Raw genomic sequence first — 15583 nt, 5'->3', positions numbered from 1 at the left:
TGTCATCCAAATATTGGACAGGTTTGATAATGAGCAAGATCTGTGCATATTAATAAGATGATCTTGTATCTTGGCTTACCTTAATACCGCTTGGGAAGTCAGATTCTGATCTATTTTTGAAATACATGCTCATCAAAGCATTAAGATATTGGCTGAATTTAAGAATGAACTAGATACTTGTACATCAGTGGAGTGATTGATGTGCAGAGCTTGTTGAAACTCTAGAGACCATATTTCTGATCCAGATTTTATCAAACTTGAAACCTGTGCTTACATAATCAGGTTATTCAATGAGTTCAGTAATGAGTAAGATTCAAGCACATCTAAAGGTGATCTTGCATCCAATTGGCTGGGCTTGTTTCCACTCTGGAAACCATATTTCTGATTGAGCTTTTATCAGATTTGGAATGTGGGCTTGAATCATGAAGATATATAATGTGTTTTATTTTGAACAGATTTATGCATATTAATGAGATGATCAGATCTGATTGGCAGAGCTTGTTAGACTTTACAATAAATGATATTTATATGATTTTAATCAAACTTCAAGAGTAGTCTTTTTTGGTCAAGATCTCCCGTGAGTGTGCTTATGTGCAGATTCTTTATGTATCAAATGACGAGATCTTGTATGTGATTGGTAGAGTTTCTTGCCACTCTAGAGACTATATTTATGATCCAACTTTGACCAGACTATGGTAAATTGAATTAAATCAGCAAGATCATGGAAGAGTAGATTTATGAGCAAAGTGCCATGCTTATGAATGAAGTGATTTTGGATCTGATTTGCTGATCTTGTCAACACATTGCAACTATTTCTCATTATAGTTTTGGTAAATGTCTTGTATCATCTAGGTATATATAAATCTAGGTATATATAAACCTGCCAACCCTTATGATTTGACTGCAAGTCCTATGAAAATGACCCTTATAATATAGTTCAGTGGAATGAAAGCAAAAATTAAGGAAATATGTTTGTTGTGGTAATGTCTGGTCACTGGCTAGTCTTTCATTGATTTGGATCTGATTTTCATATTAGACTATATTTTCATATTAGACCAGGGAACCAGACATACTTTACAGCAGCACATCAGATGCCTTGAAGTATGCATTTTTTCATCCAAAACACCTGCTTGATCAAGCTGTTTCTTTTAGGATTTCCTAAAATAGCACCCAACGAGTGGTTAAACTTAAAGAGAAAATGGATAATAAGCCTGTTAGAAAGTTTTAATAATCAGCACAGAAGAATAAAAAGAAATATTCAGATTCTTAGTGGAAAAAAGAAGGAAGGGCAACAATTTCATTTATTTAACATTGTGTGTTGTGAGAGATGAGTGCCATCATTATATGAAATTTAGAAAAAAGTAAGAATTTTAATAAAACGTGGTAAATAGATGTGTCATCAATGTCAGGTTTGAGTATGATTGTGAGTGAAATTGATACACATTATGTGACCTTGCATCTGATTGGATGAACTTGACAATGCACAAGCAACTATTGCTGAATAGACTAGTATGTAAACTTGTTCAATAGTATTATATTATCAAAATGTGAGATAACTTTGGTCATGAGCAAGATCGCTGCATATTAATGGAGTAATCCTGTATCTGACTGCCACTCTGGACATTAGAGTTAGATACCACTCCACCTTGGTAGATAAGTTATATTATCAATTTGTTGTAGACAGATTCATTACAAATTCAGTGGGATCTGCATATATTAATGAGATGTCTTGCATCTAATGGGCTGAGCTTGTTACCTCTTTAGATCTTGAGATTACATTTCTCATCAAATTTCAGTACAGTTGGGTAAACATGTTCATCTGATCAATATATTGGATGACTTTGATTATACGACTGTGCATAATTACCACTCCTGTGGCCTAGTGGTTAGAGCGTCCGCCTCAGAAGTGGGAGGTTGTGTTCGAACCCTGGCCAAGTCATACCAAAGACTTACAGAAATGATACTAACAGCTGCCTTGCTAGTCACTCAACATTAAGAGGTTCATGTTAGGACTGGTCGGCCTGGTGTCAGGATAATGTGACTGGACGGGACATCATGCTACATGTCTGCGCCATGATACCCCAGTGCTGGACATCACTATAAACTTCCACACTGCAGACATCATAGCAGTATGAGTGAAAAACTGTTAAAGCTACGTTAAGAATCCTGTTTTTGGTACTGATTAGTAGGTATTATCACTTAAGTTTTGTGTACTTGCATGACCAAGCCAGTATATATAATACTCTGTCCTTAGGGAGATTACATCTCTAACAAGGGTACACTGGAGATGCAGAGCACTGGTTAGAAACCCTGAATGGACTTTCTAAGCTTCTTTTTTTCTTCCAACTAAATTGATATGGTTTGGAGTCAAAAGTGGTCTTTATATGCTTCAGTTTATTTGATTGCTTGATTGAGACCAGTATGTTTATTTATTTATTTATTTATTTATTCAGGAACATCTACGCAGACATACTGGAGAGACTCCATTTGAATGCATGGACTGTGGACAGAAGTTTAAAACAAGAAATACATACAAGCGTCATCTAAAAACTCGACATGGAAAACTACTGACTGCCACTGGCATTCATCAAATGAGCAAGGAGGAGTTTGCTAGGGTTCGAACAAGGCCCCACAAGGGCTTCAAATATTACAACACAGAGTTGTTTGAAAAGTATGAGAAACTGGACAAGGAGTTTTCTGAGGCAATGAAAGCTCATCCTAATTTAACCCCAATCCCAGACAGTTTGAGAAATTCATTAAACAGGAATGGAGAATCATCTGGGAGAAAGCAGCATTCCGAGTCTGATACAGACTCTGATGAAGACCAGTCATCATCCTCAGAATCTGAAAGTGAAGATGATGAGGAAGAAGATATGGATGTTGCCAAAGAGGATCAGGAGGAAAGTGATGATGGGAAGGAAGCAAACTCTGAAGAAGGCGAAAATAATTCACTGTATGTGCCTGTTGGGATTGTTGTTAAATCATGACCTCTTGATTAAGTACAAGATTAATGAAATATCACATAAATTGTTAATTTTAGTTAACTTTTATTCCAAAATATAGATTTTTTACTATTACTACAAAAATTGCAGTGCCTTCTACTGCATTTGTACATCTCACACATGCTATTTTACCTTATCTGGCTGTAAGGTCATGTGAGACTATGGTATGGACAGTCATCTGTGGTGTATCTATGCATTGTTTGTCAGCATCTTCATATTTGTCCTCCATAGTTGTCTAACAGAATTCAACCAGATTTCTTGGGTGGTATGCTGGCGTCAATCTTTCGCAAATTTTGTACAAATGATGCAGATTCAACATCGGACATGACCACTGTTACTAAAGTTATAACATTAAAAAAATAGTTTTATTTTCAAACACTGTTCACCGTCAGGTTACCAAACATTTCATAGAAAGCATCTTGGCATAGAGAGATTTCAGAGTTATATAAATGATGCAATTCAGGTGTAAAATTGCCAAAATTAGAAAATCCTTTAACCCTTTACCTCATGCAAGCGTCTTTGGATGCCTTTACACCATTCACATGGAAGCGCCTTTTGACATCGGCTGTAATCATCAGCCATTTTAAGCCGGTTTTCGTAGCACTACCTTCATGGAAAAAACCCTATTAGATAGATACTACATTCATTTCTGCGAATGACAGTTACGTCAGATCATGGTGGTTACTGTTTATGCACTGGTCGATATCTGCTCTTTAAAGTAAGTGGGTCGTAATCTCCACTCTCCAAAATGGCAGTCGCGGATTTTATTCAGTACTTACGAAGTTTTCACGATTAGAATCACAACTATGAAAGATTCAATAACTTAGGTAAAGGTTTCTGATATTGATGTAGGCAGCAATTAATTTTTATAAATTATCAAATTCAGATGACTTAGTGATGTAGACGCACACGAAAAACTTGTAAATTTCGAGTATGAGAAGTGACAGCTACGTTTGGTCACGCGGCCTCACTGACATGACGGTGAATGAGTTCTCTCAAGATTTTAAAGCACACAAAAAATTCTTCCGTGAAAAATAATTACACGGCTATAACAATCGGACTTTACTCTAAAAAATTTCCACATATAATAGATGTGTACCAAAAATGTAAAATGGTTAAAATTGCTGCTAAACGTAACATACACTACATTGCTTAACAGTTCACAGGCAGGCCTTTGTGTATGGGGTTGAATAAGTAACAGGTGTTCTATTTATAGTGCGCTGCACTTTGTAACTATGCTCTGTGAGGTAAAGGGTTAAATAACTTTTTCTCAAAAACTGCTCAACAGAATTTGACGAAGTTTTACAGAAAACATGTTGGCATGAAGGCCTTTGCTTATTACAAATGATACAAATCTGTAATCAGATATAACTAACTGTTACTAATAAAACAAAAACTTTAATTCTTTATCTCACATAAGCATAACTGCATTTCAGTCAAAGTGTTTTTTTTTAAACCTTTGTCCAATTCACCACATACAAGTACATTTGAAAGCCTGTATGCCAGTTGCATAAAAGGGGATTTTGATGCTGACAGTAAACATTGCCAATTTAAGCTGGTTTTTGTTATGCCACCTTCAGTGAAAATCTCTTGTTAAAACCTCGAAGCATTGAGGTAAATGACCATTGTGCCACATCATATGGTTGTTATTTAAAATATGGTAGTAATATGCTATTTATAATAACTGCAGATTCTTCACTATGCAAATGACCACTAATTTCATTCAGCACTTGGATGATTAGAATGTGGGTATGTGAAAAAGCTAGCCAGTAGCTTCTTGTGGGTCAGTGGTTCATTCCGGAGTTTTCCCGGGTTCTTCCTCCACCATTAATACTGGCCGCCAAGCATAGCCTGTCATGTGCTGAAAAATGGCATTAAACCCCACAACAACAACAACTTCAGCCTGCACATTAACATGTAACATAAAGGGACAACTCCAACAAAACTGCTATACCAGAATATGACCAAATTTGGCAGAAATGCATCCTGGCATGAAGGCTTTATTATTTTTTTTATAAATGATGCCAATTAGCCATTAAATAATAATAATAATAATGTGAACTTTGTTCAGCGCCTAATCTTTAGAAGCTCTAAGCGCTTTACAACATCAAGCAACACCTATAACATAAAAAACATGATTACAAAAAACAAACACCATGAAATTAGAAAACAAAAAATAAAAAATGGTTGCCATAACTAAAAATAGAAAGACATTATAATGATTTTTTTTTAAAAAGATCCTTTATCAGAATTTGACGGAATATACTTTGGTGTAAATGCTATTCTGCCTTCAGATAGAGTGGTTAATAGTTCAAATAGAAAAACAATTTCTTCAAAATCACTTCACAGAAATTGACCAAAATTTGGTAGAAAGCATTTCATATGGTTCATACAACCTTGAAAAGTCCTTGAATTTAAGGGTATGCTTGAAACCTCTTTGAATTTGAAAAAGGTTTTATCTTTGAATGTTGTTGAATTTGTTGGAAAACTCTGAGGTGATACAGAACTTTCAAACAGAATAAATATATCGTTTTATAAATTAAGAACATTCACTGTTTTACATAGTTTCCAAACTCTGAATAAATAATTGGAATAAAATTTGCTGGATCAAATGTCACTAGCATCCCTATGCTATTGTGGTGTGCTAATCACTTTTGAAAATGGATGACTAATTCATTGCATGCGACCTAACTACTGTCACCTTGCACAAATGTTTCAGAGCAACCTATATAGTGCTATTTCAGTTTCTGTTACAAAACAAAACATCCCATGAAAACATTTTTTGAAAGTCCCTTTCAGGGCTGCATGAACCTTGTCCTAGAATGAATTGTTTTAAAATTTATACAAATATCTAATCCATGATTAAATATGGCCACCATTTATACAAATATAACCCTTCAATGACTTTTCAAAACCACTGAACAGAATTTGAGCAAATTTGATAGAAGGCATCCTGGTTTGAGTTTTGTATTGATTATACTACTCTGCCATAAAAAAACCACTCTTTAAATAACCTCCCAAGCAAGAGTCACAAGTGGGCCTGAGATCACTTACCTGCTGACATACAGTAAAAGGAAAGAGCAATTGGTCAGGAAATATGGATCACTAGGATGCTCTCTTTTGAAATGTCTTCCATTGCTGTGATCGCACATAGTATGAACATTTTTCAAGGTTTCTCTAGCTTTTGTATCTTATCTATATTTTATAACATGTCGTCATGTGTTCAGTACTGAAAAAGCTCTATGTAAAGATACTTGGCATAAAAGTTAGTAAAATTCTGTTGAGTATATTTTTTTTAGAATTTCGTACGTTTTTTTTTTTCTTCTACTTTTAGTAACTGCAGTCATAACTGATGTTGGGACATCATTTTTGTAAATCTGAAAGGCATTTAAATTGGGATACTTTGCATCTAAACAAAGTCTCTTAAGCATTTTGATGAAGATGTTGGTTTTCTTGATGTAAAGCCACAGGAGTTTATGGTTTGGCTCTGCATTTGTTGTGTCATCCATTGCCCAAATGTCTTTCAAGCATTATCTGTCAGTAACTGTTACCACTTATCAGTCCACATTTTTGATCTGATTTCAATCAGACTTGGAATATGGGTTCATACAATCAAAATCTTGGGTAAGATCAATGATGAGCAAGATCTATGCATAATAATGAGTTAATCTTAGAGTGGATGGGTTTATATCATTAAGATCTTGGACAAGTTCAAATATGAGCAAAAGACTATACACAATAATTCAGCCTTTATCTTTAAAATAATGTTTTTTAATAAGGATATAGTAAAGTGTTTATAATCAAAATGATATAAATACTTTTGATAGTTTATAGTAGGTTGTGTTGCTTAATTGCATTGCATAAGCCTGTTTAGTGAAATGATCGGATATTAAGTTGTGAAAGCAGATGAGCAATACCAGGTGCACTTGGGCCTTTTGTTTTCTATTAAGATAATTAGAGAATGATCGTATTGCATATAAACAAAATGGAAAATGTTTCAAGCATGCCTAATGTTAACCGTGTCTTTGTTTTTCTCTCATTATATCCAAATGTCTTCCTATAAAAGTACTGAGAAAAAATCACATTCACTTGATTTGTGATGGAAAAGCTATGCAGAGAATGTGTTAAAATATAGCAGAGATTTTCAAACTGTGGTATATGGACCACTGGTGGTCTGTGAGCTCGTCTGCAGAAAGATTTACAATATTTGGCTGATGGAACAATTAACATTAAAAAAGATCTTTAAGTGGTCTGCCATTCCCTCAGCAATTATTAAGTAGTCCATGAGACCCTCAGCAATGTTCAAGTGGTCAGTGAAAAAGAAAGTTTTAGAACCACTGGCATATAATATTAAGGCTTTCATAATTGACATAGTTGATACCACAATGCTAATGTAGTGGATGGCAACAAATATTAGAGTTCTGAAGGGCAGTGATGAATTAAGGGAAATCATTTTTTTTAAAAAAGCAACTGATTTTGAGGTAAAAGCTCACAGTGACAGAAAGAAGAAAATTCCACACAATAACATTAGTTCTTGTAACATTCCTGGACTAAATGTTGTGGATGTCTAATATTTGGTGTAAAGGAAGAAGCCAGATTTATGCATAATAACAAGTAATTAGGACACTTTGGGTATGGAAGAGACCTGTTGATTTTGAGGTTGAAAGGGCAGAGGTTATTGTAGCGGAAAGAAAAATGGGTTTTGCTACTTTTACTTTAGATTAAGATCCCAGACCAAACTTGGGATGGATGGCACAAAGGATAGTAAAGAAACCTACAGATTCTGATTCAAAAAGAGAAAGGTCATGGTCAGTTTAATAAAATAATAAAATAATGGTTTATGTACAGTAAGTTTAGTTTAAGATTGCAGCGCTTGACCAAAGATCAAGGTCATAGAGACCCACTGGTCAATAATCTCCAAAGTAATCTATGTACTATTAGTGTCTACATAGTTAATTACTAAGAACGGAGATCCAGGTCATTAAGGACCATTGGTCAGTAACCTCCAAAGTAAACTATATGCTACTTGTATCTACATAGTTAACTATTAAGAATGGAGATCCGGATTTTTTTTAAACCCATTGGTCAATAATCTCCAAAATTATCTATGTACCATTAGTGTGCATAGTCAGCTATTAAGAATAGATATCCAGGTCATTGAGACACATTGGTTTAACATCTCCAAAGTGAACCATATACTGTTAGTGCCTACATATTCAGCTATTAAGAATAGATATCCAGGTCATTGAGACACATTGGTTTAACATCTCCAAAGTGAACCATATACTGTTAGTGCCTACATATTCAGCTATTAAGAATAGATATCCAGGTCATTGAGACACATTGGTTTAACATCTCCAAAGTGAACCATATACTGTTAGTGCCTACATATTCAGCTATTAAGAATGGAGAGTGTTTTATACAATATGCTTTTCATGGTACTCTTGTTTGCCTTTATTTTTGTTATGTATGCCCTTTTTTTGGGGGGGGGTACCTAAACTTGCATGGCACTATAGCAAGAGTTGTGCTGATGTGTCATTAAACCCTATGCATATGTATATACCTAAGTCTGCTTTCAGACTGTGCCCTGATAGGGTCAATTAACTCTTTTGAATTTTCTGTCGAGCTCTTGTTATTCAAATTTATGCAGATTAAGAAAATTAAGTCTTGGTAATCAGCAGACAGAATAGGTCTGTATTGGTCAGTGTTTCACCAAGTTGTATAGTAATGTAACAAAAGAAAACACAGTTGTCATTTATCTTTTATATGCGCTTTTCCTTTTAAATGTACATGGTGGAAAGGGAATGCATTTTTATCTGGGGGAGGGGGGATGGGATGGGTGATTTGACTTTTTCAGTATGTTTTTTTTCTCATGCTGATACATCCCACCCCACCCTCTCAAGATAGATTTGTATAATCCTAATGCAATTAAGTTTTTAATTTAAAAAATGTATTTCTTGGTTCCATTAAGTTTGGATTAGAGGAGTTAGAGTTCACTCCCTGATTTACAAGCTAAGCACAGTACATGAGAATTGTTCTAAGATTTGTGACTGCATTGATCATTTCAAGCAGATGGTATATGGAGAATTTTGAAGCCTGTAAATTGAATGTGAAAAGGATTCACCTCAATTCTTCATAGTCATGCAATTTACAAATGGTTGATAGATTCAGTTTTTAGGAGCATTATATTCTACATAATTTTTTATGTACATTTTTGAAGTACATTTGTAGTTCAAACACTATTTAAGAGTGCATGTTTTGTAGATAATCATATCTACATATGTCTAAGGACCAAACCGTCAAATTTCTCTTTTGCTGATAGATGATATAAACAAGTGCAAGTTGTATTTGTTTTTCATTACACATTAAATGGGAGGAGTAAAGAACAAGGCTAGTAATTTAGCCACAGAAAATAGATTTTAAGAATATCACAGCACATTGCTCTCTTGCCTATTTTGTGCTGTAGTTCATAAAATTCTGTTTTGCTTTGGTTCCAGATGAATATAACTTGAACAAAAAGACCAGTCCATTTTACTGTTCATTAGAACATATATGGGGTTAGTCCACTGGTGAAAAAAGTATGAATCAGCATTAAAAATTGTAAATTTCTTGTAAGAAAGCAACAAGCATGTTTCCAGATTTATGACACTTGCCACTCAGACTGCATTTTTATAAGTTGAAAGTAATCAGGGGTTTGTAAATCCAGTTCATGAAAATAATGCCAACATTTGTAAGCATTTGTAAGAAAATATGCTAGACCATCTTATTAACTGTTGTAATTACATCCACTGAGGAAAAAAGTATGGATAGTCAGAAATTTAGGAGCAGTACTAAACTTGTCTGTTTTAACTACAGTTGGTTATAAAAATAGGTACATAAAAAAATAACCCATCTTATTAAATTGGTCATGATTGACAAGGTCTTCTTTTCACTCAGCATTATTTAAAGGCATTTCTGACATTTCAGAAGACAGTTCAGAATATTCTATTTTCTCTTTGAGGACTTGCATCAGGAAGTAGATCAACAGTCTACATTCAGATATCTAAAACAATATTATGTTGCAAGCTAATGAAATCTGGGGGGCCCCGAGTGGCCAAGTGGTCTAAAGCACTCTCCGTTACGGATCACTGCCATCTCACCTCTGCCTGTGTCAGTTCGAGTCTCGGATTCAGCCAATGTCGGTATGTGAGAAAGCTTGCCAGTAGCTTCTCGCGTGTTGGTGGTTCTTTTTGGGGTTTTCCTGGGTTCTTCCTCCACCATTAATGCTGGCTGCCATGTATAGCCTATTGTGTGCTGAAAAATGGCGTTAAACACTACAACAACAACAACAATGAAATCTGGAGGATCAGTAAATATTCTGGAAGACAAAGAACTTTTTAAAGTTGCTGTTCCTTCAGGCCAGTGAGAAATTTAAGGAAAGGGGGGAGGCACTGTGTGCATGCATTGCATGTGCATGAGATAATCCATCAAGAACGTGCAATCTAGATGTATGCACACCCTTTTGTCAGTGGGTGTTGACATTGTGGATATTCCACTGAAAGGTAAAATAGACAGGTGGTGTTTTTCAAGCTATATCACTGTTATAACAATGCTGAATATGCATAAGCATGTTTTAAAAAATTTCAGAACAATCAATGAGTGTTGGCCAAAATACTTTTTATGTAATAGAATAAAATAATGATTTGCATTGTGTGATATTTGATACACAAGCAGGTAAGTGTCAGTGGGAATGACCGGGTGGTCTTCATTTGAATAATAGGACAGCCCTTGTCTACTTGTAAAACAGGTATGGCAGTGCATGCATCAGTAATGGTGATATTTTGGAATTGTTATGGAATTGTTACATTATTGTCAGCCATGTACAATGCATGCACACCACTGTATTTCTATATTGGATGAACTTTGCTCTAGTAACTACCATATATATGCCTATTTGGCGAGTCCACCTTTAAACTACACAGACCCAGATCTGCTGTCACATGATGTGCCAGCAGATCTGGGTCTGTGCAGTTTGTTAGGAGTAATCAGTAGAACAAACAGCCGAGGCCTGTATCTGCATGCACATTATGGCAGATAAGGATTTTTGATGTTTGCAGTTCATATCGTGCATATTTATGGTAATCTAATGAAAGCCCAAACCTGTTTGACTTGTTGGTCTAAATTATTTAATGGTTTTGAAATTATAGAATGAAATGATGATCTGAACAATTTTATATACTTAAGAGGATTTTAAGAAAAAAATGATACATATAATGTTTTCTTTTGATATTTCTGAACCAATATTATTTGTCCATTGAACGTTTTCTATTTTACTTTTTCGTATTCCTATATTCATATACATATTTACTTTGTACTTTATCATGACGTTTGCTTGTGGCAAATCATTGTATGTATATATTCAATATATATTTTTTCCAACTCTGATAATATACTTGTTTAAATTTAGAATGCTGGACATTAATGGACTTGTTGATATTCATACTGTCATTCTTTTCATCGGTTGTACATTTTTTACAAGAAGGGTTACTGTTGATCAAACTGCACATGTTAATAAAAAATCTTGATCATATATATTCATTTGTGATTTTTTTTCAATAAAATAAATATGTGGAAGTTACAGCGACTCCGCTGTTAGAACTATTAGCTCACAATCAGTGGGCTGTGTGTTCTGTCCAGATTTGCGCAGTGTAGCTGCCATGGTGCATATCTGGGCAAGTCACTTATTTGCATTGCCTTCACTTTTATAGTCTTTCATGTACTGATGTGTCATCAACCAACGATCAACCCATAGTAAACACTTTACAGGGTACCTGGGTTTTGACACAAACAGGCTGACATGGAGACAGACTATCACCCTTTGTGGGATGTGGGGAAAAAAATGTCTAAGGGACACCTTACATGACAAACATTAAGTATTTGCAACTGGTTGTGTGAATAAAAAAAAAGTTTGCATTTAAATTATAGGTTTATGTTTTAACACATTAACCCTTGGAGGTTTTTGTCGTTTTGTCTGAAATTCTAGTAGGAAACTGCCTAGTTGTGTTAGAAACATCATTTTTCATTGGCTATTTGGCTTGCGCATGAGCAGAAGGGTAAAGTTGGTTTTTTTTTATAATTTTTTGTTTGCTTAACGGACCCATTATTTTCATATTGAAACCACTCTTTATTCCAAATGCCCATCTCATCCTACTTTTTGCAAAGGTTCATCTGTCTGTTTGCAGTTCATACCAGTCTGCCTTAGATCTGAGACAAAAAGTCTAAAATCCAGGCACAAAATCGGATTCCGACCATGGGCAAATTTTGGGTAGAAAAAAAATGAGGTTTTTCCCTCTGTATTTTGTAGTGCAACTAGAAATTCCAGATTTTTTGGTATCATTGTAGAGCTACATCTGTCTAACTTTCTATAATACCACCCATTTTAGTGTATCATACATGACCTTGACGCTACAGAGCTTGGCAGTAGGCTACTACCTCCTGCCACTTAAACTCGTCGTCCAGGGGTTAATGTGTTAAATTATGGTTTACTATCATTAATCTTGGTACATGGTAATCAAGAAACCAAGTTTTCATTTCATACTCGATTCCATGTTGCTTATAAAATCACATCCTTTTCTAGACTGGAGTGTTCTATATTTGCAACAAACACTTTTCTTAGTTCTTTTTCCATAGGGAAAATTTTAAAAAAATATGAGAATGAACTTTCCATTTCAGAGTTTTATTTATCACATTTATTTTGATCGAGAGAACTTGATCCAGTGTATTTTTCCATGGTGATCAGATTTAGATAGCTGTGTTCTGCCATCCATGAATTCCCATAGCACTTTTGGTAGCTGGACTGTACCATCCTGTAATGAGAAAACTGAAATGTGGATCTAGAAACTTGCAAGTGATAAATTATTTCTGATCATTAACTCACTACTTCCCATCCCAGAGATTAAAGCAATTAGCTATTACTACAATGTAAAAAAGGTCTTTTCTATCCCAGTTTTTGAGGTCATATTTATTGGTTTGAGTCCTGCATGTACATAAGCACCAAATTATGTCATTATGATCATTCTGTCTGCAAATGCAGCAGACACATTATAATTCACTCTTGTTTGTCCAGGCTAGCCTGTCATCACAAAGAAACTGCATGAAGTGGATTTATAAAATTTGGTTTGCCAGTTTCTATGCATATGTACATTGTACAGACCTGCCAACCCTGACAAATCCATCTCAGTAAGGCAGTTGATATTTTTCCGTAAGACTGACCAGTTTTTAGTAATGTGTAACAAAATATCAATAACTGCTATTGTAAAGCTGGCAAACGTACTTAAAAATTCAACACATCGACGATAAACATTATGTTCAACTGAAAAGTTTGTAAAGTAGCACAGACTTCATTTACTACTAGTACAGCTGCACAAACTCTTGTTCCAAACCCTGTGCAGCTCAATGGCTTGTTGCTATTTCTCAACTTAATATAATTCTTGGAAATTCTTTTCCATTTCACACGACGACAGCAATTATATCTCCTGCCATGAGATATACTCAAATTGGCACACGATGTCCAATAAACATAATTGTATCCTTTCTAGCTTTTATTCACACAAATCTGAATACTCCTTTTTATTCTTCTGTGTTGATTATTAACACTTTTCCAGAAGCTTATTTTCCCTTTCGTCTTAAACATGCATCGTTTTCTGGATGCCATTTTTTAAAATTCTATAATCAACAGTTTGATCATGCAGACGCTTTGCATGAACATATAGGTGCAGTTTAAAGTGTCTGGGGTGCTGCTGTAAAGTTAGTCTGGTTCCCTGACTAATTTCACTAATTCTAAGATGAAACCCGGTTCCAAACAAAACACGGATGAATCAGTTATCTGGATTTTTCGGCAACGATCATTTTTCCGTAGTTTTTGCTAGTATGCCTTAAGTCCATATTTTAAGGGTAATTTTCTTAAGGCTTACAGCAAAATCATAAGAGTTGTCAGGTCTGCATCATATAAAGTCAAACAGGAGACATAACCCAGTTTAGTTTTGATAAAACAAGGTGAAAACAGTTCTACATCAATCCATTATGTTCCCAACAATTAATCCCTTCTTGCTTTTTGACCCAGTTCCTCCCATATGCATCAACAGTATCATTCATGAATCGGAGATAATTTCCGCCAGAATGTTGATTTCAGCAGGAGTTCCTGCAACTCCTTGGCCTCCTGAATGTGACAGCAGATCTCTTGTAAGTCAGCCACCTTAATATGTGGCCTCTTCATATCAACCTTCTGGAGATGAAGGCCATTCACAATGCCTCCCATGCATGAATGGAACACATTAAAGGCAAGGTGGAACAACAAATTGCATGGCTCATCAAGGTCATCTTGATCATCTGGGAGAAAATTTGGGTACTCCAGCTGCTCTAACATGAAAAATATTTAAAAAATGAGGGGCAGGAATAGTTCACGGGGATGATCTTGGCTTTTAAAAAGTTGTCGCAAAAAAAATTGCCAACTTCAATATTTTGTTGCCAATTTTCAAGAAATTTCAACAGAACAAGAGTGAATATTTTTCCAAGTCTATTAATGTAATAGGCAATGAAAATTGAAAACAATGGGAAAGTTATTACTTTATTGACAACAAGCAATACAGCCATAATATTACAAAATAATCATTACATGACTGTTTTGCACTGCTTCCATGGTCTTTGCATCCCACATCATGGTTAGTGCATTGGTATGACTGTTGTCACTTGAAATAAATGCATTATCAAATCTAAAATATCTACTTTCCTGACATCTACAGTCTTTCTCTCTCACTTTTTAATAGAAAGATCAGGTATTAAGCAAATCTATATGATGCGTATTATTTTCCAAACAAGAGTTTTGTAAGGAACTTTAGTTAATGACATTATAATACTAAAACCCTGTGATCATACTTTGCAATGTAAGATAAGTGATGTGTAACGTGACCGTCGATTTCATGCATTCAGGAATTAAATGCCCCCCCCCCTTTATGGTTAGCTTCACAAAGAACATCTCTGTGAACCAGGAATTCAGAAATTTATTTTTGTAGCGCTTTACATGCTTTGCTTCTAGTGAATTGCTTCCTAAATCCCAAGAAAGATCACTGAATGCTGTAGATATTTTCTCCACAAGCAAACTAGGATCCCCATGCCCACCAATGAAACTTACAGGAGTCAACACCTGGCATTAATGTATTGGATATATAAGCATTAATTACCATCATTAAATTAAATGAAGGAATGAAGAAACATATCACAGAGCATCTGTGCCCCCCTAAGTCATTTGGATTAAATATGTTATTTAGTAAGCAGTGCTATATGCATATATGAGGTAACAATAAGGAAATAAGGTGGGATATAAAATATGGGGAAGTTATCACATGTATGATAGCTTGAGACCACATTTGAACTGTTAACATAAATTCACACCCATTTTAGGCATTGTCAGTTATAACAAGAAGGGCATTATTTATTTGTCAATCAGTTGATAGTGCTTTCACTCACTGTAGAACAGGCGATTTCTATGAAGTATGTCAAAGAGGCTTGAGTCTAACCTTTAGCTGTTGTGCAGTTTGGGCACA

The 15583-nt window shown here is 35.0% G+C and overlaps 2 protein-coding genes across 5 annotated transcripts in view; one reads left to right on the top strand and one right to left on the bottom strand.

Moving 5' to 3' along the window:
- The window catches only part of LOC149808355 (uncharacterized), a 57390-nt gene extending 45819 nt beyond the window's left edge, over nucleotides 1–11571 (top strand). Inside the window, exon 9 of the mRNA XM_089976011.1 lies at nucleotides 2454–11571. Within this exon, the coding sequence (XP_089832137.1) occupies nucleotides 2454–2987 (534 nt within the window). The 3' untranslated portion in view covers nucleotides 2988–11571. The remainder of the gene's footprint in view (nucleotides 1–2453) is intronic.
- Nucleotides 11572–12701: 1130 nt separating this feature from the next.
- LOC149808354 (serine--tRNA ligase, mitochondrial-like) overlaps nucleotides 12702–15583 on the bottom strand; it is a 63049-nt gene continuing 60167 nt past the window's right edge. For all 4 annotated transcript variants that reach the window (XM_089976035.1, XM_089976040.1, XM_089976029.1 and 1 more), the window contains exon 16: nucleotides 12702–12847. In XM_089976035.1, the coding sequence (XP_089832161.1) occupies nucleotides 12731–12847 (117 nt within the window). In that variant the 3' untranslated portion in view covers nucleotides 12702–12730. The remainder of the gene's footprint in view (nucleotides 12848–15583) is intronic.

This window comes from Sinohyriopsis cumingii, chromosome 1 (assembly GCF_028554795.1).
Source record: "Sinohyriopsis cumingii isolate HCF-2022 chromosome 1, ASM2855479v2, whole genome shotgun sequence".
Lineage (NCBI taxonomy): Eukaryota > Metazoa > Mollusca > Bivalvia > Unionida > Unionidae > Sinohyriopsis > Sinohyriopsis cumingii.
Note: the sequence above shows the minus strand (reverse complement) of the source record. Positions and strands in the feature narration are given on the sequence as shown.